A 22,017-nucleotide genomic window follows, 5' to 3' on the forward strand; every position below is an offset into this window, starting at 1 on the left:
ACAAATGTTCCACTTTGCATCCTGCATGTCTTCCTGTCATACAAAAATATAAAACTATTTGGTATCCCTGTATGAGTACACTCTCATATTGAAAATATCAGGAGTTCAATATTTTAAAAAGAGCAAGATATAAATATTTATTCTGTAGCAGAACCTCAAATACAATGGCCTGGCCTAGCTCACAGCTTGAAGTGCATGTTTTTTGGGGGGAATTGAAAAGGCTTTTTCACTTGTATGTGGAAAAAGGCTAGCACGATGTAGGGCCTCTCACACTTTGCTTCCAGATTTTTTTTGTAGGATGTTCAAGACTAATAGCGTGGGTTTTAATTTTCCTTTTAAGCAAGTGATGTTTCAGTCTTTAGTAATGTGAGAAAAAGTAGCCAATACTTTACAAACTAGGAGATGTGATTTTTGTTCCACAGGTTATCAGGTGTTCACATGCACATACAGTACTGTGGTGTCAAGTCCAAATCAAACGTAAGCTGCAATTAAGCAAATTTTGTTCATGAACTTAGTGGGTCAGTTTGGTATAAATTAGCAAAACAAACTAGGATTTATTTTTAGGCGTTTTCTGGAAAGATATGGATAAAAATAGGAATGAAAAGTTGTTGTGATCAAGTCTCAGTAAAATGTTTGGTGCACGTAGATCTTAAGGAACATATTTAGTCAATTTGAGTTAAATGTTGCTAGTGAACACCCTGTTAGGAACTATATTTTGTTTCACAGAAGACCTTGTTTATATTTTGATGAAGTTGTCATTGTTTTTTGTACTGCAGTAGTGTTTAGGGGCCCCTCTCTTGGGTCAGAGCTGCACTGTTCTAGGCACTATGCAAATACATAACATGTATTGATGGTGAAATTCACATAATGGCAGCAGATCCATGGACCACCCTTCAAACATTACAATGTTTCATTAAGGACTAAAGTGGAAGCGGAGTGAGGGGTTAGTTAATGTGGGCAGTCTTGTGTGGGCCCTCTGAATTTCACCTTTAGGCTCAGTTTCCAGTTCTTTTTAATATAGAATTACTTGACAGTGGTGAATGTATACATGTGTAGTTTTGCTAGAGTAAGGAATGCAGTTGCTTTTTTAAATGCTGGTTTGACAGTTTGTTACCTTTTGAAAGGGGGTACTTGGTAAATAACAATATTAAGTAGTAGTACTGGTAAGGGCTAAATTTAAAAAAAATGTGGGCAGTTTCTTTTGAGACTGCATAATAGTCCTCTGAATGGGGAATAGATCAGTAGGGGAGGTGCTGTGGTAGGTAAAAATGTATAGGCACAGTATTATTCCCAGGACTAGCTGCTAAGAACCAGAGCTTTCCTGCCCCGTGGAGGATTACTAGTTGGCCAAATATTTACCCAATCCTTAAACTTCTGCATACAGGCAGCTTTAGGAATTTAACTTGAGCTAAATCCTGTACCCTATTGATACCGGAAAGTCAAAAATGATCAGCAATGCTATATTTCTGTTGTGGTGTAGGGCAATACAGCAGAGAGCCTGTGCAGTGAGATTCTGAAACCTTGTGTATGCTTCCTATAGGAACTACATACCAGCTCTCTGGTTTGTCAGTAACATCTATTTTTCCCTCCACTCTGCATTTCCTTGCAAAGTGTGTGCAGTGGGTCCATGAGCAGCATGAATCCACCTGCTCAAAATCAAATAACACGCTATGTCTACTACTGTTCCTCATGCCAACAGATGGCAGAAGGCTAGCTAAGCAGGTGCCCTAGACTCGATCTCTGTTTTGAAGCTGATGATCCCATCCCCCAGCTTTGTTGTTTTAATTTGCAATTTCACATAGCAACAGCCTGGTTACCGTGGGTTTGCTCACTTTTTCAAGATCTGGTGTGGGGAAACTTTACAGAAACATTACTGATTTGAAGGGACTGTGCAGTCATTGGAGTAACCCTTAATTTTTTTGGCAAGAGTTTGTGTTTCTGTGACCATGGAGGAAGGCACCAACTTACAAGAACATAATGTACTGCAATAGCAACACTAGTAATTAGTTGCTACTAAAATAGGCAGTGTGTTTGTGCATTCGTTGCTGTGATCTTCTCAGAACACTTATAAGCAAAGAGGAGACAAATAGGTTACATCAAAACTGTAGTAAAAGACTGGGGTAGCAGTGGATTTATTTTGTATATTTATTTTTGCAAAGAATAAACTATGCTGTCAAAAGGGTTAAAAGCAACTGTCCTAAATGGAATGTAGGTGATTATTGCTTTGCACTGTGGCTTGTTATCGTCATGCTATGAGTATTTTATTTTTAACAGAAGTAATAGTTGTGTTTTTCTTGGATTCACACCTAATGGAGACTGAATTTTTATTACTGTGAATTATTGAAACTGGGATTAAATGTAAAAAAAAAAGTTAATGCCGTGTTAGAGTTCCCTGGCTAAAACAGCACCAAAAACAACAGGCAATGCAGAAGTTAAGGTGGTGGCCTCAGCATCATTCTCTGTAGCGTGACCCTTCCCCCGAGGGCTCATTTCCTCTTCCTCACATTGGTGTCTACTGCACTAGTGAAGGCACCCACGGTGTTCTTCCTCCTCCTCTGGCCAATGAGCATGTGTGGGTCTGCAGCCTTGAAGAAGAGCCAATGCTTATACGGGCTGGAGGAGGAAATAGGGAGCCCTGAACAGCAGCCTCTTGTGGAGTGGAAGGGAAGTGGTCTTAGTGCTTCTGCGTTTTGCTGCTGAGGAAGAATGAGCAGAAGGGGCCAAGAGGGAGTCCAAAAGAGCAGCCGTTGCTAGCATACAGGGAGCATATCCTGAAACTGCAGTGAAGCCAGGTGAGGTTCTAGGGGTATGTCTATACAGCATTTGGATCGAGCCTCCCAGCCTCAGTCGACAGACTCAGGCTAGCAGGGCTTGTGCTAGTCCTTTAAAAATAGTTGCATAGCCAGCATTTTAAAGTTGCCACTCAGATTGGAGCTCGGGCTCCAAAGCCTAGGAAAGGGGGTCAAACCTGGCTGGGAGGCTCACTCCAAAATGCTGTGTAGAGATACCCCTATTGGCCAGAGAGGGGTGGCTGCTGTTCAGTATCTCAGAACAACTATTCCCAGAGGTAGGTGAGCCAGCCAGCAGGGAAAGACCACACTCCTGTCAGTCCTAGCCAGGCCTGTCTCCTACCTCCTCAAGATAGGGCCCAGGATATCTACCCTCCTGTGGTAGGCCAAATTCTGCACTCAGATGCACGAATTTCTGTTTTCAGTGGAATCCATATGCAATCATTTGGGGGAAGAATGTGACTGAGTTTGTGTTTAGTTCTGGGGAACTAAACATTTAACAAGGCATTGCTAAAACTAATGATCTTGCAACATTTCCATTTTAAACCTCAGTTTTAAGTATTTTACAACTGAGCTATAAAAATGATTTGCACTTTGATATACATCTTTTCTGCTAGTAATTTGTTTTATAATCAGAAGCTGCGTTTCGCATTTTTGAAGTTACAAAAATATAGCATAGTAGTCTAAGATGTAATTGGATGTTAATGGTGCCTTTAGTCCATTAAATGAACTGAGCTTTTTGGATATATCTATATCTATATATATTTGTGTGTGTGTTTTTTTTTTTAAATATTAAGGGCTAACGCATGCTTTGAAGCCACAGCCTGCAATAGGGGCCAGTGCAAAGCCGCACTGCCACATGGGAAGCTCCGGAGGCTTCCTGGGACAAAGCACAGCCTCTGCAATACCCTTTAACACAGTGGTTCCCAAACTTTAACAACCTGTGAACCCCTTTCACTAAAACATCAAGTCTCGCAAACCCCCTCCTAAAAATGAATATTTCAAGAGATTTTCTCCTTTACCTGAGTACAAATTATAAAAGCAGTGATCCTGGAAATATAAAAATTGTTTTTATGACATGCTTATTACACAATATTTATTTTATTTATCATTACAGTATTTTTATTACATTATGAAAACGGCAATACTCTTCCAAGATCTCACTTTCATAGCTTGTATCACTTTGAATAAGCCTGTTATAAGACAAGGCTCCTATGTTTCAGCAAGGAGTATCAGATGTGAAATAGCATGAAGGTATTTAAGAAGCCAACTCAAATCGTTCCTCCTACACAAGCATTCAGGTCTTGAGCAGTCCAGGCAAACAACGCTCGTTACAACAAAGCTTAGCCTTGTTCTTCATAATAATTTTAAAAACAATGCTAGTTGCCTATTTAATTTTAAAAACAGCAAAAAATATCCACCTCCCTTTCCATTTCTTATAAGGAGTCTTGAAGTTTAAATCTCCTCAGTGTGATAGATATGCTTGCTTTGATCTGCTTAGCTCTTGGAAGTCTAGGGGCTCCGGGGTCCCTAGGGACAGCTCTGTCCATCATTAGGGAATTTTTTCCTGAGAATCCCCGTAACATTTTGCGAACCCCCAGGAGTTCACAAACCCCAGTTCACAAACCCCACTGCACAGTATGTGGCGTGCCGCTCTACCCTGACCGCACATAAGGCCCATTCTGCTGAACAGTATGTGGGAGGAGCATGACTCTTGGGGAGTGTAGCGTTCCTGTGTGCGCTAACCCGATAGTCCTTGTGTGCTCTGACTGCAAGGATTGCATTTGTGCCCAGCCCTGCACTTGGTGTAGGGGTGAGGGAAACAATTATACAGCCAGGTGGGGGATCTTGATATAGCAGGGTAGAGGGTTCAGCTGACTCTTCTGACCAGTGTTCATCAGGAAGATTTATACAACGTGATTTTTTTAGCAGTGCTTGGAGCTTAGCTATAATGGAGGATTAGCAGAATAGTGTAGGAAATTCATTTTGATAAATTGCTACACTCTACTTGGCCTATGAATAAATGGGGATCCTTCAGTAGTAATATTTTTAGTTCCCTCACTTCTAGTTATGATTTTTTGGGGGGGGGAAACCAAGATTTGTTCATAGTGGTTAGAGCATGTGACTCTGTCAGGAGGCCTGAATTCTTCTCTCAGTTCTGCCACTGGCTTATTGTATAAGCTTGGGTGAGATAATGTTATCCACCTTAGTTAAGCACTTTGAGATATTCAGATAAGTATTACATAAAAGCAAGGTGTTATTTCTTACCAAATAATTAATATGCAAAACTGACTTACTGAACATCAAGAATAGTGTATTTCAAAAACAGTTTTGAGTACTTATTTTGAATGTCACATTTAGATCCCTACACCCTTAGTTTTCAGGCATGACAGCTTTGTCAGTCTCTGATATTATGGAGAAAACAGTTGTTACTAATGATTGACCAGAGGAAACATAACATTTTGATGTAACATATTAAGGAAATACTGAAAAAGAAGAAAGGCATTAGCAGACTTAATTTTTTACCTTTGGAAGAATGTATTTTCATTTAATGAACTGTAGGGCGTGATCGAAATGAGATCTGTGGCTTTGAAATAGACCCTAGAAGACATTTGATATGATGTGGGCTGTGTTACAGTTCCACAACAGTTGGCGGCATTTCCAAAGCGCGTCCATTGCTGCTCAGAGACAGTACTAGCAGGATTGTGCTGCTCAGGAGTACTACTTTAGGAAGGGGTCAGTTGGAAAGACCTGGGGGGTTATATTGAGAGGCTAGCAAAACATGTTCCCACTGTAACTTCATACTAAATGACAGGTTTCAGAGTAACAGCCGTGTTAGTCTGTATTCGCCAAAAGAAAAGGAGGACTTGTGGCACCTTAGAGACTAACCAATTTATTTGAGCATAAGCTTTTGGAAGTGAGCTGTAGCTCACGAAAGCTTATGCTCAAATAAATTCATACTAAATGTCACAGAGCCCACTCATCAATTTAATAGAAAAACTTCAGGCAACACATTCGACTTTAATATAGGCTTTTAGTGGTTTGTCCCCTTAAAAATAACAGGAATGCAAACATTTTCCAGAATATTCATTTAAATTTGGAGCTTAATGGATGGTTAAATCATCTGAATTTTTCACGTGTATTAGTAATCTGGTTTTTTAGATTTGTTTTAAAGGTAAATAACTGTTAGTTAGTGGGGGGTTTGAATTTCAGTATGCCGTGTAACATATATAGACAGTCATTTAAAGCACTCCTTTTCATACACCATAGAAAAATAGAGAAACTGGCAGAGAGAGTAAGTCCAGACAAGTTTTGATTCAGATTTAAATAGTCAAATATTATTCAGACTTCCTACTTACAATTCTACATGTGACCAGAAAAACGGTATCCATTAATATCAGATCGACTCAGAGGGTATGAATGCTACAGAGATTTCTGGGTTGATATATCTAAATAGTGCAGTCAGTTTGAGTCACAATGAGGATTAGTACAATACCTTTCTATAAAAAGGGGAAAAAATGAAATTTTAAAAGCCTGTAACTCTTACGCTGCATGCTTTCATAACAAATAGTCAAGCAAGCACTGGCACAAGATCAAAGGCTGCCAGGTTCTCTGAAAGAACTGTCCTGGATAATTTTTCTTTTTGCACTGATTCCTAAGTCACCTGTACAACTTAGGAAAGGCTTGCTTTCAGCTTAAATATTACAGCAATGGTGGTATTGGGAGAGCACAGTCAAAAAGGAAATTTTGAGATTTGTGTATATAATTTTTAATTCCTGTTCTGTGTCTTTTGCATGACAATTTGGTGGCGGTAGTGGTGCACATGCCCAATGTTAAGACTAAATGCATGAGCCCCTTGCTTGATGCCCCACATAAAGCCAGATTATGGGGAGGTTGCACCCAACTTGTGCTGTTGCCTTGTAATGTCTTGCTGTTTATTGATATAGGGTATCAATATCGTAGGAGACTGGACATTAGTATAAAAGCTAAATTGTAATGGCATAATTAAAAGTCTCTGTCCATTCTCCTTCGAATGCAGTGTCTCAGTATCTGCTATATTTTGTACCTTATTGGAGATTCAAAGCACATTGTCCATAGTATGGTAAAGGCTCACAGACACACTAAGATAGCTTGGTCCACTATAAAATTATCTGTGGATTCAGGGTAGCCAATCAAAGATGGATACCTGAGGGAGCATGGCCACCTCATTTGTGGAAGATCTATGTTTTGGCGATTAATGAGCACCTGTTATAAACAGCCAGATACTCTTAAAATGCAAAAAGGCAATTTTGCATTTGAAATGTGACTATTTTGAATGGTTCCAAATGATGTACAAATGCTGTCCTGACTTAATGTATAGACATGTCAGACAGTCTGAAAAACTTCCCATCTAAATAGGACTGACTGCCACGTGCAGTACTGCAAATAAATAAATAAATAAAAAGTTAATTATATACACCATATAGATTTAACACATGCAATTTTAAACTTCATAGAGACGGCAGGAATTGATACTGTAATACAGTGTGTCCAAACCCTCTCATGGTCAAATATTACAGTTACTTCACTGTAAGGTTAGTTTGTGAGACTACCCCAAAGTGAGCTTATTACTTTACTATGGTGTTAGCACTGCTTCTCTCCCATTATGCCTAACTAATGTTTTGTGTTTTTCCTCCTCATTTCATATCCCTTTGACGCACACTGGAAGAAATGTCAAAAAGAGAAGGTACGATCCAAATCAACAAGGTCCTATCTGAAGGAACTTTCCTGGAAAAGCTTCTTCTTGCACTACTGGATTCTGGGTGTGGAGTCTTTGCTGTCACTGTGCAGGAACTCAGTCAATAAAGAAGAACATTAGAAATGGTAATGACTAAAGTTGGGTTGCTGGGGATGGAGTGAAGGAACACTGTCTTTTTTGGAGATAAGTTCAAATACTCCCGTCCTTTCATCTTTCTCTTAAAAAAAAAAAAAAAAAAAAAAAAAAGACCGTGAAGGACAACTGTTTATTTTTTTCTTTTTGTTTTTCCAAAGAAAGAAAGAAGGGGGCAAACCAACCAAGTGCAATAAGAGAACTGTTTCAAAATAGTAAAATAGAAGATTTTTTTCCCTAGCCTGCTGGCACTAACTTGAGTTTGCATGACTTTTTTTTTCATATTAAATGACAAATTCCAGTGGCATGAGCAGCTAATTTTGGAAAGGGTAAACTGCATGGCATATATACAACAAACAAACAAGCTAGCAAGCCCGCCCGCACAAGATCTGCACCCAAATATATACAGAGAAGAAAACAACAAAACACAGAATGCAGAGGTGGTGATATTAGGCTCTTCTTATGAAATCTTCTTCCACCAATGCAGTGCATTCTTTGTCTCTGGAGAGAAAGCTCCCTATTCTGTGGATTCATTGTCCCTGTTCTTTTATCTCCTGGACTAAAATTCCTTTGGGCATGGGAGCTATTGTTTTTGAGCAGTGATAATATATAATTCTTCTATAGAAAGAAAAAATGTATATATGGAAATAAGAGATTGACATATAATTTTCACGTACCTTTACTGAAGGATTTCCTTAGAAAGGTTCTGTTCTCTGTGTAAATCTATTTTTGGTGGTTTAATTTTGCTCCCCTTTTAATCTTTCTAGCATGTTGTTTAGCGGGTGTTCTGGGCTTGCTCAAAAAAGGCAGCTGTAGCATGCAGATCCAGGGAGTTCTGGCACCAAACAGGTGTGATCTAAAGTTTGTATGCTTGAAACCAAAAAACAAACCATATTAAAATGTGTAAATGCATATGTATTTAATAAGTCTCTTTTGAATTACTTTTTTGGCTGTCATGCAGATTTTCTGTATATAATATAAGAAAATTGACACCATCTCAAATTAATCACGAAAGTGCCAAGTTCATATCTTTTTAATTTTAACAACTATTTCCTTTATCTAGCTTTTTCAAGTGAAAGGAAAACAAACTTAAGTAAGCCTTAAAATATTCACAAAATGCTGAAAGCTTGAAACAAGCTAAGGCTTTCCCTTTTAGTCCATTTTCCCACCCATTCTCCTCTCTCCCTTCTTCACAGGCTTGCAAAGATGATCCAAACATCCGAGTCACTCTGAGTTTCCCTCTTTAGTACCTATCACCCTTCAAAGTACAATCTGGGGAGATGCTACTTCTACTATGGATGGTTACTGTCACTCTTAGGGTTTGTTCAGATTTCACTTCCGAGGGTTGGCACATTAATGATATTACTTGTATGTACATGGGGCACAGTCCAGTCCACTGACAAAGTGGAAGGGCTCCCATTAACTTTAACAGGCATTGGACTTGGGCCTTGGTGAAGTGGGCAAAGAAAAGCTTTAGAGCATGTTCATAATTCTACTTACTCTGGTTTTACACTAGTAACTTGACAGGATTCAATGGAATTACCTCTTATTTATATTAGTATAAATGAGAGGGAGTTAGTCCGATAACTCGAACTCCATTTAGGTCTTATATTTCATTTTCCTGACTTTCATTTTCCTTGTTCAAATGTTGAGTCAGTTTCTGGATTTAGCTTTAAAAGTAACTGATGGAAATACTAGGAAAAAATTAGGGTTGCAATTACTATAATTTTTTTTTTTTTTGCTTTACTTTGTTCAATAAAACATTTTTGCCTCCAAACATATTTCAAACTCTTTCAGATTGGATATTGTCAGAGAAGTCTTTCCCATGAAAACTATAATGTTTTGCAGACAATATAGTTATTTGTCAAATGATGTTTTAGATAACGTGATTTTGTTAAAGCTACCACTGTTATTGCATTATGAGTAAGAGGTGCTACACTTAGGTAGTCTGTGTTGATATAGATCTACTCCATATTGTGATAACAGGGCTATTTACAGCATTATTTCAACATTATCTGACTTCAGGGCAAGAGTTTTGGTTGTATTAATGTTCGATGACAATGAATACTTGTAATTTTGAGGGGAACTCAAAGTACTTGCGTTGTAGTATTGCCCACTGGTACTTTGTTGCTTATTTCCACTTTGCTACTGCATATGGAAGATATAATTACTCTCTGGCAGGTACTAAACTGCACATTTTGGTTCTACTGCAAAATCAATATGGTAACTACAGTAGAAATGCCACTGTGGTTACAAAACCAATTAGGTGTCTAATGTAACTACCTGTATAATAAAACTTTGATGATAAGCATTTCACAAATAACATTGTAAATGTGCGATGTGATGATTTTAATCAGACCACAGTGGTCCCCAAATATTATGTACATATGGTAAGTGTTGGTGTAACTTTTTGTTACACTAGCAATTTCATAGGAAATACGATTTCTTGACTGAATTTACGCTCCACTGTTTAGCTGTGTGCGTGTATGTGTAAAACACACAAGCATTATGCTCTGTATGTACAGGATGTAAATGACATCACATAACTCACAAAAGTGGATTACAATAAATCTTTTCTGTGGTACTAGAGTTATGTAGTCTTAACCATTTAGCTAGATATTGTTGATTTTCTAAGCCATTCATTTGCTACATTTAGTATTGTACACATGCTACTTATGTTAATTTATCATAACGTGTCACAATTTAATATTAATAGAGTAAACGTTAAGCAATGACAAGTCCCCATTTCACCCACTATATTTTTGCTCCACTCTATGATTCATCTTGACAAGAAAATGTATGGTAACTATACAGCTCTTACTGGTATGCTGCATGATCCCACTGAACTGACCTAATCCTTTTATAAGAGAGCTCTATGAGGCAAATTAAATATACTGTAGGTGCATGTTAAAAAATAAATTACATAGAACTAGAGTTTTATAAAGTTTTCTTTACTATGCAAAGATGGGTATTGCACAAACAAAATTTAAAGACAAATGTCTGAGGAACTTCACAAAGTAATACTTGAATTTATTTTTGTTTGAAAGCCTGTCAACCATGTTTTATATTCATTGTTGCTTCCACTATTAATCTTCCTTTTTTAAAATGATTTGTAAATATTTTTAAGTGCACAATATGATGTTATGAGCCAGTTTTTGTTTGGAGTTAATGCTCATTCATATCTTGTTGGCTGCTGATGAATGGAAATTTAATAGTCATTGTTCTGCAACTCTTAGTAAAATGAGTATTAAAAACATCATGAACATGGAATGTTGTAGCTTTGTTCTGATCATTTTTCTTCTTTCTTATGTATGCTTATTTTATTAAATTCCCATGTTCAGAATGTCACCAAGCTTGCAGGAACAATCCGAAGCCTCAATAAGAATGTCTGATTATAGATTCTGACCAAGAGTCATCCAGCCTTAAATGCTGAAAGATTTTTTCTAATTATTAGTTTCAGGTGAGATCTTTGCTTTTAAAATGTACATACTTTCCCCATCAGAAGAAAAAACTGGGTGAGTGAGATCAGTAGAGATGCCAGTTCTAATCTCCTGCCCGGTGGTCTCTGTTTTATAATCAAAAAGAGCGAAAACCCCATGAGTCTTACACTTGTTCCCCCGTGGAACTCCCATTTGAATCAGTGGGAGTTACAATGCTTCCGCATTCTGAATTAGTTTGAAAATAAGATATTACCCTGACTTATTTTGCTACCAAGTCTTTAATACAGAGCCGGATCTAAATGAAGCATTGATGTATTTGTAAAGAGGGATACAATGTTGGTCTATTGTGTATGAAAATTTACAATATTTTTGCTTTCAAGGAATGAAATCTTATGTAAGTACCATAAAAGCCAATATAATAAATTAGTGAATATGAATGAATTTCTGCCCTTGTTTATACAAGTGCAACTCCAGTGTAATCAGTGGAATTGCATGCTTACAACAGCATGACAGTTGGCCCTCTTATTGATATAATAATATAAGAGCATAGGAAATATTAGATGTATGACAGTAGTGTAAGAAGCTGAATGTCCTTACTAATTTCTTCAGTCCTTCATGGGAGAAGAGCATGGTTTTATCTTAATGCTTCACAAATTGTATAAATCAAATTTCTCATGCGAACAGTATATGGGTAAAATTTCCAAAGCTGCGGAAAGTGACAAAGGAGCCTAGGTCCCATGGAAAGTCAATAGTTTTTCACATGCATATAGAAGTCAGTGGAACATAAGAGTTTCTCCTGGGGTAATTCTGCACCACTGCACATGCGCAGAATTCCTGTGCTGTGCAGAATTTTGTTTTTTCCCCATAGAAAATACATTCTGCTGGAAAGATGCTGCAGTTACGTCTTTTGCTCACAAGGGGCCGCCATGGTACCAGAACAGAGATCAGCCGCTCCTGGGACAGCCCCAGCTGCGGATAGGGAACAAAAGAGGCTGCCTTCCTCACAGCATCCTGCCCGTGAGGCCAGGTCAGGAGGCATGGGATATGGAGGGGACAGACTGGGGTGGGGGATGAATGGAAGTGGGGGTGTAGTGACATATGGGGTAAGGGGTGCAGACACACCTGGGGATGGGGATGAGGGGGCTGAGTAGGAGTACAGGTATACATGGGAATAGGGGAGGGGGTGAAGGGCCACGTGGCTGGAAGTGGGGTGGCTGAGTGAGGGTGCAGGGATACATGGGGATGGGAGGGAGAGGGTGGCTGAGTGGGGGTGCAAGGACACATGGGGTTGTGGGGTGCAGTGACGGATGTGCCTGACTGAATGAGAGCGGCTAGGGATCAACCAGGGTCTGCATGGTGGAGACTCCCTAACAATCCCTCCCTGCCCAAAAAAACCCAAAAAACGTGTTCTATACTTTTCCCACCCACACCCAACAACCTCCCAGGTTCACACCCAGGCTTCTTCCAGCAATTGCTTCTGTCTCCCTCCACTCCTGTTACCCCTGACTCTCCCAAGCCTTTGCACTGCTTTTGAGGGGTGCAGGAAATACATTTCTGCATTGTAGTTTAAATTAATCAGAGTTCTGTATTAATATGCCTAGTAAGGAGTCTTTGTCAAAAACATTTTGTGAATCTTTTGTTGCCTGTATTGTTACAGACAGAACCATCCCTAGGGGGGTGCGGGGCCCAGGGCAGAAGTTACAGATTAATCTCTTCCAGGACTGATCGCACTGGCCAATTGCACTGGCCCATGGGGCCCCCCAAAGTGCGGGGCCTGGAGCAGTCACCCCGGTTCACCCTAGGGATGGATGGCTCTGGTTACAGACATAGTTGCTGATAGGTATTTTGAAATAAATTACCAAAATAATTGAAACTGGTGTGATTACATTGTGTTATGTTGACAAAAAAAATGCAGAATTTTGCAGAATGTTTAATTTTTTGGCACAGAATTCCCTCAGGAGTAAGAGCCTAAAACTCATTGATTTTCAATGGGACTCAATCTTCTTTCACTTTACGCACTTTTGAAAATGTTATCCCACATCTGTAAATCAGACTGACTGGGAACTTTTGGACTGGACCAGCCTATCATTTCTTTTTGTATCCCAGTCAGATGGCCATAAGTCTGGGCAGATGTGAAAGGAAGATCATTGGAGCTACACTGATAGACATCAACTGAGGATCTAGCCCACAGTTTTTAAAGCCCTCTTAAGTCAAAATTATCACTAAGTACAAAGGTACTTTAAAATATAATAATGGACCAAATTCAGAATCCATTGAGGTCCAAGGGTAAAGTTTTCAAAAATGTCCCTGTTACATAAAAGCTCTTGCAGATTTTATCCAATTTTTTTCCATAAACTTGGGCTTTGGATTGGGACTAGTATGACTTAATTAAGAAAGATTGATTCCTTAATAACACTTGTAGTGCCGCCATATATGAGTTATGATTAAACTTCGCTGTAAAAAACAGTTGCCAACTTATGAGGGTTTTTAAACTTCCTTTTTTTGATTTTTAGATTTAACATTTCCATTTCTTTGCAAAGGCTTGTAGCATTATGTAGTAATTATATATATATTAAAAAAACATTCAAACCTAACATATCTGTAAAACTATATATATCTCAATGTCAGCTTAAACATAGCTGATGCTTAGAAATGAAAATGAAATAATGAAAATATCTATCACTTACTTTTCTTTATTATTTTATCATGAACCAGATGTTAGAATGGACAACTTGACAAATCAGTACTCTGACGAATACTGATTGAATTTATGGAAGATATAGATTTACCTTTACATCTTTGGTTATTCTGTACTCTAAGATCTGCAACTGGAATTTTGAAGACAAGAAAACTCTGATTGCAGAAAACACGAATAGCAAGGTGCCAAGGCGAAGGGTAGCTCAGGTCAGAATTTGTGGGAAGATATAATGGATCTCTTAAAACCTACAATATCTAATTTCTGATTAGTCATTCTGTATTTCACCAAGGGGAGCAGAATATAGCTCTGTGTTCTTAGCTTTGTAATGCACTGACTACATCCTTTTCTCTCTTGTTTTCTTCTCCCAATACTGTATGTTAACTGTTCTTAAATCTGCCTCCATGCTAACACTGAAATCTAACAAACTTACTTGTTGTGCTGTTATTTAAAGTCTCCACTTATATTGCCATTTGAACTCCTACTTTTTCAGTATAGAAAGGTCAGCCCCACAAACTCACTAGTTCAGAGTTAGCAGTAGTTGGTAGTCTCTACTAAAACTACTCAATAACCTAAATGCATTAAGTTAGACCTGTGGTATGTGGACTTAATGGCAGTATTTAGATTCAAACCTACCTTATGAGATACAAGAAACAATGGCATGCTAGTGCTGTATTTCAAACTTGCACCATTATAACCACAGATACAGTCATGCGATCTACCTGAGGCACTTGCTGTAAAAGTTAACTACTATTTTAAAAGTCATGTACAAATAAGAAATAACCCACTTGGGTAAGCAGCCAGTAATTAATGAATTGGGAGCAATAGGACTTGAATGAATGATGTGGGTGACATATGATCAGGTGCATTCCTCTTACATTACATCAGAGCTAGAGCTAGATCAGAGCAGAACTAGATCAAAGCTAGCTCAGGTATGTCTATGGGACCTCGAGTCACACCTTCTGATTGCATAGTAGACATACCCTTAGAACCACATACTCAAGCAGATGGATCCTTACCTAAAGCCCATAGAAGTCAGTGGGCTTTAGATCAGGCCTAAGATGTGTATCCATTTTGATATTAGTTCTATTAGCAACTGCATATCACTGTGGTAACCTGATAATACCACACTATAATAATATGCAAGGAACCCCTGATTTACTGCCAAAATGTTTCTCTGGTGGTGATTCTCTAAAAAGTGACAAATACTAATTTTCTGTCTTAAGTATCTGGATACTGTAGGCTGTTTTAAACCAAATATTTTGCTCTGGGACTTGGATTCCATATTTTGATTGGTATAACATGCTGCTTTTTTTGAAGGTACTAGGTCTGGTTGGCACCAAAATTTGGCTGGGAATGTGGGTAGGTTTTGTAACAAATAGCTTTCTTAATCTGTTAATAAAATTTTTATCTTCTCACCCTTCTTTGTCCAACATTACTCTTCCTTTCTGCTTTGGTCCCATTGTCTACATGCCTGATTCAGTAACAGTCATTGGCATTGTCCCTGTGATCAACTGATTAGGGTGGGGAGCTCTTTATCTGATGCACAGAGCCCCTATAAGTCATTGCCGTAGGACTGACAGATTTCACCTTGATTCTTGGACCAGGAATCAGTCTGCTTATGGTGTACAGCACTGTAGCACACTTTGTATAAATAGTATTTTGAAGGGAAGCAGGGCTGAGGGAATTACTGTTTCTGGATGCTGCTGATTGACTTTCACCTGAGGCGCCAAGTAAAGAGTCATAGCCATGGTGGACCAAGAGCTGTGCACCCTTGATCCCTCAAATAAGAGCAACCCTGTTCAGGTCAAAGAACTCTCTCACATTTTCCAGCCATTGGGTCTACCTGCCAGCCATCCGAACCTAAAAGGGGATGGGGAGGAACCTGGATCAGGATCCTGTTGTTCTCCGAGGTCAGGGATTTGCTGAAGATTATGGTGTGGACAGAATCAAGAACATCAAAACTTGCAGCAGTCAGTCAACATGCAGCCAAGCTATTGGCAGGAACTTCATTATTGCATGTGTTTGTTGTAAAATTATAGCATATACTGGAAAATGGGGACTAGTATCATTAGAAATATTATTTCCTTTAGATTTGCAGTAGGACATATTAGCTCATATGTATGACTTTGACTGCTTGAGTTGGCCCAGAATCAGTCCTAGAGTTAAGAAGTCTGGTAATGCATCATTGGAAAAGTAATTATCCAGAGATTTGGTCTACGGCCGTGATGTCAAAAAGCTGTATTTCATTTATACTCTGTTGTTGTAGCTGTGTTGGTCCCAAGCTATTAGAGAGATCATGTGGGTGAGGTAATCTCACCAACTTCAGCTGGTAAGAGAGACAAACTTTTGATCTTGCACAGAGCTCTTTGTGTAAGCTTAAGAGTTTGTGTCTCTCATCAACAGAAGTTGACCCAATAAAAGATTTCACTCACCTTGTCTCCCAAATTTCTAATATCCAACTTAACTTATTTACACTGAATAAATCCATTCCTTAGAAAAGACTCTTCACTAATCATAGAATCATAGGACTGGAAGGGACCTCAAGAGGTCATCTAGTCCAGTCCCCTGCACTAACGGCAGGACTAAGTATTATCCATTCTACACCATTCCTGACAGGTGTTTGTCTAACCTGCTCTTAAAAATCTCCAATTACAGAGATTCCACAATGGCCCTTGGCAATTTATTCTGGTGCTTAACCACCCTGACAGGAAGTTTTTCCTAATGTCCAAACTTAAACCGCTCTTGCTGCAATTTAAGCCCATTGCTTCTTGTCCTATTCTCAGAGGTTAAGAACAACAATTTTTCTCCCTCTTCCTTGTAACAACCTTTTATGTACTTGAAAACTGTTATCATGTCTCCTCTCAGTCTTCTCTTTTCCAGACTAAACAAAACCAATTTTTTCAATCTTCCCTCATAGGTCATGTTTTCTAGACCTTTAATCATATCTAGACAGAGATTGTTTTATAGCACCCTAACTTCACATTCATAATTAACATATGAGGATTCCTTCATCCCACCCTAAAATGAAACAGTGGAGATGAGAAATTGATTTTTCTATCATTATCAGTTAACATATTTAGTGGTTAGAGCTGGGGACTGGGAATCTGAACCTCCAAATTCTATTCTCAGCTTTTTCACCGATTTACAATGTGACTGAGTCAATCAAATAGACTTTGTGCTTCAGTTTACCCATCAATAAGTGGGGATCATAGTACTTTCCTATCCTAGAGGATGTCAGAATCAATGTTCTCTCTCTGATTTTCTCTACCGGTCCAGACACTTGGGTTATAGTTCATCCCAACCAGTAGGTAGAGATGGTACATAAGGTCTTTTGATGACAACATACTCCTAATACCCATCTTTCAGATTCTGCCTCCAGAATTGTTTCTGCCTCCAGCAGCCTGGATAGTAAGGGAGGATGTCAGAAGCTTTAAAATCTGCCTACAGCCATTCAGCTCCCTGTGCAGGGCCAGTTTAGCTGGAGACCGCTCGGATCAGCCATGGCTGATCAAAGGACGAAAGTTGGGAAATCCAGCTCTCTCAGATGGTGGCTCCCTGAGGCCTCATGCCATTCAGAGTGCTTTGAGAACATAAATCCCCTACTTGTTCCCCAGCTCCTGCCATGAGCAGCAGGAGAACAACAAAGGATCTTCTCTGACAGCAGCAGCTGGGCTTCACAGCAGCTCCCCAGTCCTTGCAGAAGAGTCCAGGCAAGGAACAGCAGAAATCTCTCCAGCAGCCACAGCTGTTAAGGAAGGGGGAAATATTAGTCTAAGTAGAAGGATAACTTCTTGGTAGTGAGATCAATCCGCCTATGGAATAGCCTCCCAAGGGAAGAGAAGCCTCAGTATTTGGTAGAGTTAGACTGGACAAAACCCAGGGAAATGTACAATAAGGAATAATATAAACTGGGAGGTGAATGGACTAGATGATTATGGTCTTGTCTACAGGGTGAGTCATAGAATCATAGAATATCAGGGTTGGAAGGGACCTCAAGAGGTCATCTAGTCCAACTCCCTGCTCAAAGCAGGACCAATCCCCAATTAAATCATCCCAGCCAGGGCTTTGTCAAGCCTGACCTTAAAAACTTCTAAGGAAGGAGATTCTACCACCTCCCTAGGTAACGCATTCCAGTGTTTCACCACCCTCCTAGTGAAAAAGTTTTTTCTAATATCCAACCTAAACCTCCCCCATTGCAACTTGGTGCTGCATGTCTGAGGGTGGATCTACAGTGTACAAGTTTGCCAGTAAGTCCTAGAACACAGCTTGGCATGCTGCTGTTCGCAATCATAGCATGCTAAGCTGCACCCCAGGACTTTCACTGCACTGTAGCAGTGCCCCATCGCCTGGCTGGTGCTGTAGATTCACACCCTGGCTTGCTACACACTAACTTGCCATGTAGACATGGCCTCAGATTCTGTGTGAACCCAAAGAGCATTTGCCTTTTAACAAGACATATTCAAAATAGCTGTCCTTGGACAAACATACCAGCTGAAGTCCTTTCTCCACGATCAGATCTCCCGGCAAGTTCAAGGCAAATTCCAATTTGCTTTTCATGTCAGATGTTAAAGGCATTAGCAACTCTGCTTCTATTTGCTAAATATTTAAAGGAGCCTCATCTATCCCCACTATCAATTGCAGTCACAACATTGTAGTTGCAAGTATTATTATTATTTTTTTGCACAAGTGATAAGACTAATATTTCACTACCTGATCTGTAGGTGAAATTGCATAATTAGAGATCTAGGGCCAGCATCGCTGATAGGCTGAACTGTGCTTAGTGCAAGTCTGGGTTGAGGGGAGGCAGAGTTGATGGCACAAGAAGGAGCTTTTTCTATCTTACTCAGGCTGTCTATGGTTCTTGGTGGGCATTATGGAAAGTGGAGATCATATAGCTCCCCAGCCATGCCCCAAACCCTTGGGCCAGAAAGGGGGTGATATAGGAGCCACAAAACAAGAAACCCCATGGAGCTGGTTAAACTGGCTTTAAATCTGCCCTGAAGAGCTTCCAGTCTAAATTGATAAGACTGACAAAGGGTGGGAGTAGAAACAGAAGCAAAGCAACTTGTCCAAAGTCACACAGCAGTTCCATGGCACTGCTGGGCATAGAACCCACATCTTCTGAATCCCCGTGCGGCACCCTACTCCCTTAGCTACACTGCTTCTCTGGGATAAATGACACAGAAGGGAATTATTTGTCTTCATTCTCTAGAATGAAGCAGCTATGACGCTTGAGTTCAGGGCCTCCTCATTAACCACAGGAAGATTTAAAAACCCTAATTTCCTGAAGCTTTTCAATGACTGCTTGAAGCTACTATAATAGTTCATGCTTCTTGGAACAGCACTCTCATTCTGCTGAAGTCTTAGTCAAGCGTGTATTATTATCTGTAAATTATATTGCCATTAACAATATCTGTAAGAGTAAACTTCAAAACGGAGCAAGTCTAGGTAATAGCACCACAGAACTAGGACTCTGACAGTCTAAAGGGAAAGGTGACAAATCAGTTAATTATTTCAAAATAAATAACACATTTACTCCTCCGCTACAGCTTTGCATATATTTTATATTCTGTAGATATTATTCCATCCTCCCTTTGATTCAAGTATGTGAAGAGGAGAAAAGGAATGAACTATTTACATACTTATTTTTGTCATTTTTCAAGAGGAGGTTTAGGGGCAAACTAATATTGCATATTCTGACCAAATACCTATTTACTCCTAGTGAATAAAGTACACATGCTTGCTCTTTTAAGTAGAGAAGAGTACCTCTATTATAAAAGTAACCCTAAGCCTCTTTGCAAGCACTGGTAGGCACTGCACGACCGTGAATCTCTGCTATTGCAATCCCAATAGGCAGGCCCTCCTTCCATTAGCCAGTTGTAATGAATAGTGTGTTAGAAGCACATTAATGAACCAATATGTGGACCAGAGCCTGAGCTGGTTTTAATAGACGTACCTCCAACAAGGCATCAATGCTGATTTACAGCAGCTGAAGCTCTGGTGCCATGCATGCATTATTCAACAGGTTTGAAGGATGGTATTCACTTGAGACAATTTTCAAGCACATTTTAAAATTAGTGCTACAAGTGTCCCTAATACTAATTATTGCTTATTTTGAATAGTTTGGTGTGCTGCATTGTTTTTAATTACATGGCAGTACAGTTCACAACCATCATTTGGTCATGGCATAACTACAGAAACCCAAGCATTTCTGTAATACGTTAATTACCAGAACATTTCTTGCACTGTTAACTGCACCTGTGATGAATTTCTATGTCAGATTGTGCTCACTTGCAAAGTTTCTGAGAGCTGAACTTGTCTCCCTACATGGATGCTATATAAGACTCAAATTACAGGAGGAGTGGGAGTGGGGAGTACTGGTACTCCCTCCAAGCTCTGCCCATAAGCCAGGCGCCACCTGCTTGAGAGGCCAGTCAACATAGATCATGCAGATGTTTGAACTAGCCTTTTGCAGTTTGAAGTGCAGATTATGGCACAGCTGGAGGGCTGCTCACCTGGCCCCCCCATCTGTACATAGAGTATTATGGAGATTCTCTTGTATTAGGGATGGGACTCCTCACGATGTTGCCTGGATTATTGAGTCTGATGTGCAGGATCATGACTGTATAAGTCACTGCTGCCAGAGTAATTCATTCTCCCCTGCCTCTGCTGGCATACTAGGGTGCGGGGGGGGGGGGGGGGCGGGGGCTCTTGTTGTTTGAGCAGTTCTGTATCCTCCTTTATGAAGCCGCCCCTACAGGGCAAGGTTAGGAGGGTATCAATTTTCCCTTCTTTAACACCTGTGGCAAATGATTCCTTCTCCCTCTCTAGTGCAAACACCTATTACAGAATTGTAGATCATCTTCCTCCTGTCCTTTTGCTTTAGCTTTACTTCACTATTTTTCATTAATCGACACAAGAAGCAGCCTATTCCAGGCTCTAGGCCCTTACAAACAAAATCCAAATGTTAATGGTTGAAGTGGGGAGGGGGTTATGGGTCTGGTCAATTTTATGGTTGACTATTTGAGAATTATCACAGAGTGCCCGAGAGGAAATCCTCCAAATGAAAATAAATAATAGGAAAATGACAGTAGATCCCACAAAACCCAGCCCTTCTAGAGAGACCATAATAAATATCCCCACCTCCAGTTCTCCCAGCTCACCCACACCTCAGCCGTTCTTGAATACTCAACAAAACAAACTAGTCTCTCCATCTTTCTTCCTAAATTGGTTACTCTTAGCCTGTTTTAGGGCTGGTTTAGAACAACACTTCTACTCTCAGTATACTGTAGACCTGCCACCACAGTGCAGGAACACTATAAAACTGGAGAGGGAGCCACTAAGCTGGTAAGAAGGCTTTAAATTGGTAAAGATGGTGTATTTTTAGGGAAGAAGGTAGTGCTGGAGTTTTGACGATACTGATCTGAGATAAACGCACCCTAACTTCCAACCGTGCAAGGGGCCTAGCAATCCCTGACAGTCACTTGAGAAAACCAAGGGTGAATCCTACTTTTCTTCAAACACAGGGAAAAAATCTCTCTCCCCCACGCAGAAAGTTTGGTTGTGAAACGATAGAAGAAAAGGTCATAAGTGAAAATATCTGCTATTCAGTAATGGGTTTTGCCACCTTAGTTTTAGGTTGATGCCCATCAAAGTGCTTCACTCAGAACTGTCCTTTCAACCAAGTGGCACATGCGGGGTGACTCTCAGCCTTCCTAGAATGCCTCAATGAAGTGGGCTCTATTATTGCCTACAAATAATGGACAATTGCAAGAAGGAAAAGAAAAAACTAATGATTTTACGATCTGGCATGAAGTGCTAAAGCAGCACCTCCACAGTAGCTCCCCAACCCATCTGCAAATTAATGCTCTTCTGAAAGCACAAATGCCACACAAATACTCTTGGACTTCATTAAAATTAATCACAAAGGCTCTTCTTGTAATCGCCATAAAAAATTCTTCATTTCAGCTATTTGGAGCATCCTGTCCTCAGGCCACATGCAATTAATTGTCAGCACCCTCATTACAAAGATACTTTTAGAATTTTCCTGGAGATATTCTGTAAATTACTTTTGAGATACGTAGATAATGAGCATCAGGTATTTGTAACAGATGAGAGACTGAGGAGACATAGTAGGTTATGAAACTTTTATATCCTGAATCTACTAAGTTATCAAAATAATTTATATTCCAGAGTTTGAGTTTAATTCTCTATCTACTA

General features: G+C 39.6%; 1 protein-coding gene across 12 annotated transcripts in view; it reads left to right on the forward strand.

Annotated features, from left to right (window-relative positions):
- ADAM23 (ADAM metallopeptidase domain 23) overlaps window positions 1–15,212 on the forward strand; it is a 175,735-nt gene extending 160,523 nt beyond the window's left edge. For 3 of the 12 annotated variants that reach the window (XM_037912209.2, XM_037912213.2, XM_037912211.2), the window contains one exon: window positions 7,498–10,929. In XM_037912209.2, the coding sequence (XP_037768137.1) occupies window positions 7,498–7,546 (49 nt within the window). In that variant the 3' untranslated portion in view covers window positions 7,547–10,929. Of the gene's footprint in view, window positions 1–422; window positions 10,930–11,928; window positions 12,127–12,818 lie in introns of those variants that run through there. The other 9 variants (XR_005227299.2, XR_005227300.2, XR_006285069.1 and 6 more) reach the window with 7 other exon arrangements.
- The last annotated feature ends 6,805 nt before the right edge of the window (window positions 15,213–22,017 follow it).

Source organism: Chelonia mydas, chromosome 11, assembly GCF_015237465.2.
Source record: "Chelonia mydas isolate rCheMyd1 chromosome 11, rCheMyd1.pri.v2, whole genome shotgun sequence".
In the NCBI taxonomy this organism is placed as follows: domain Eukaryota; kingdom Metazoa; phylum Chordata; order Testudines; family Cheloniidae; genus Chelonia; species Chelonia mydas.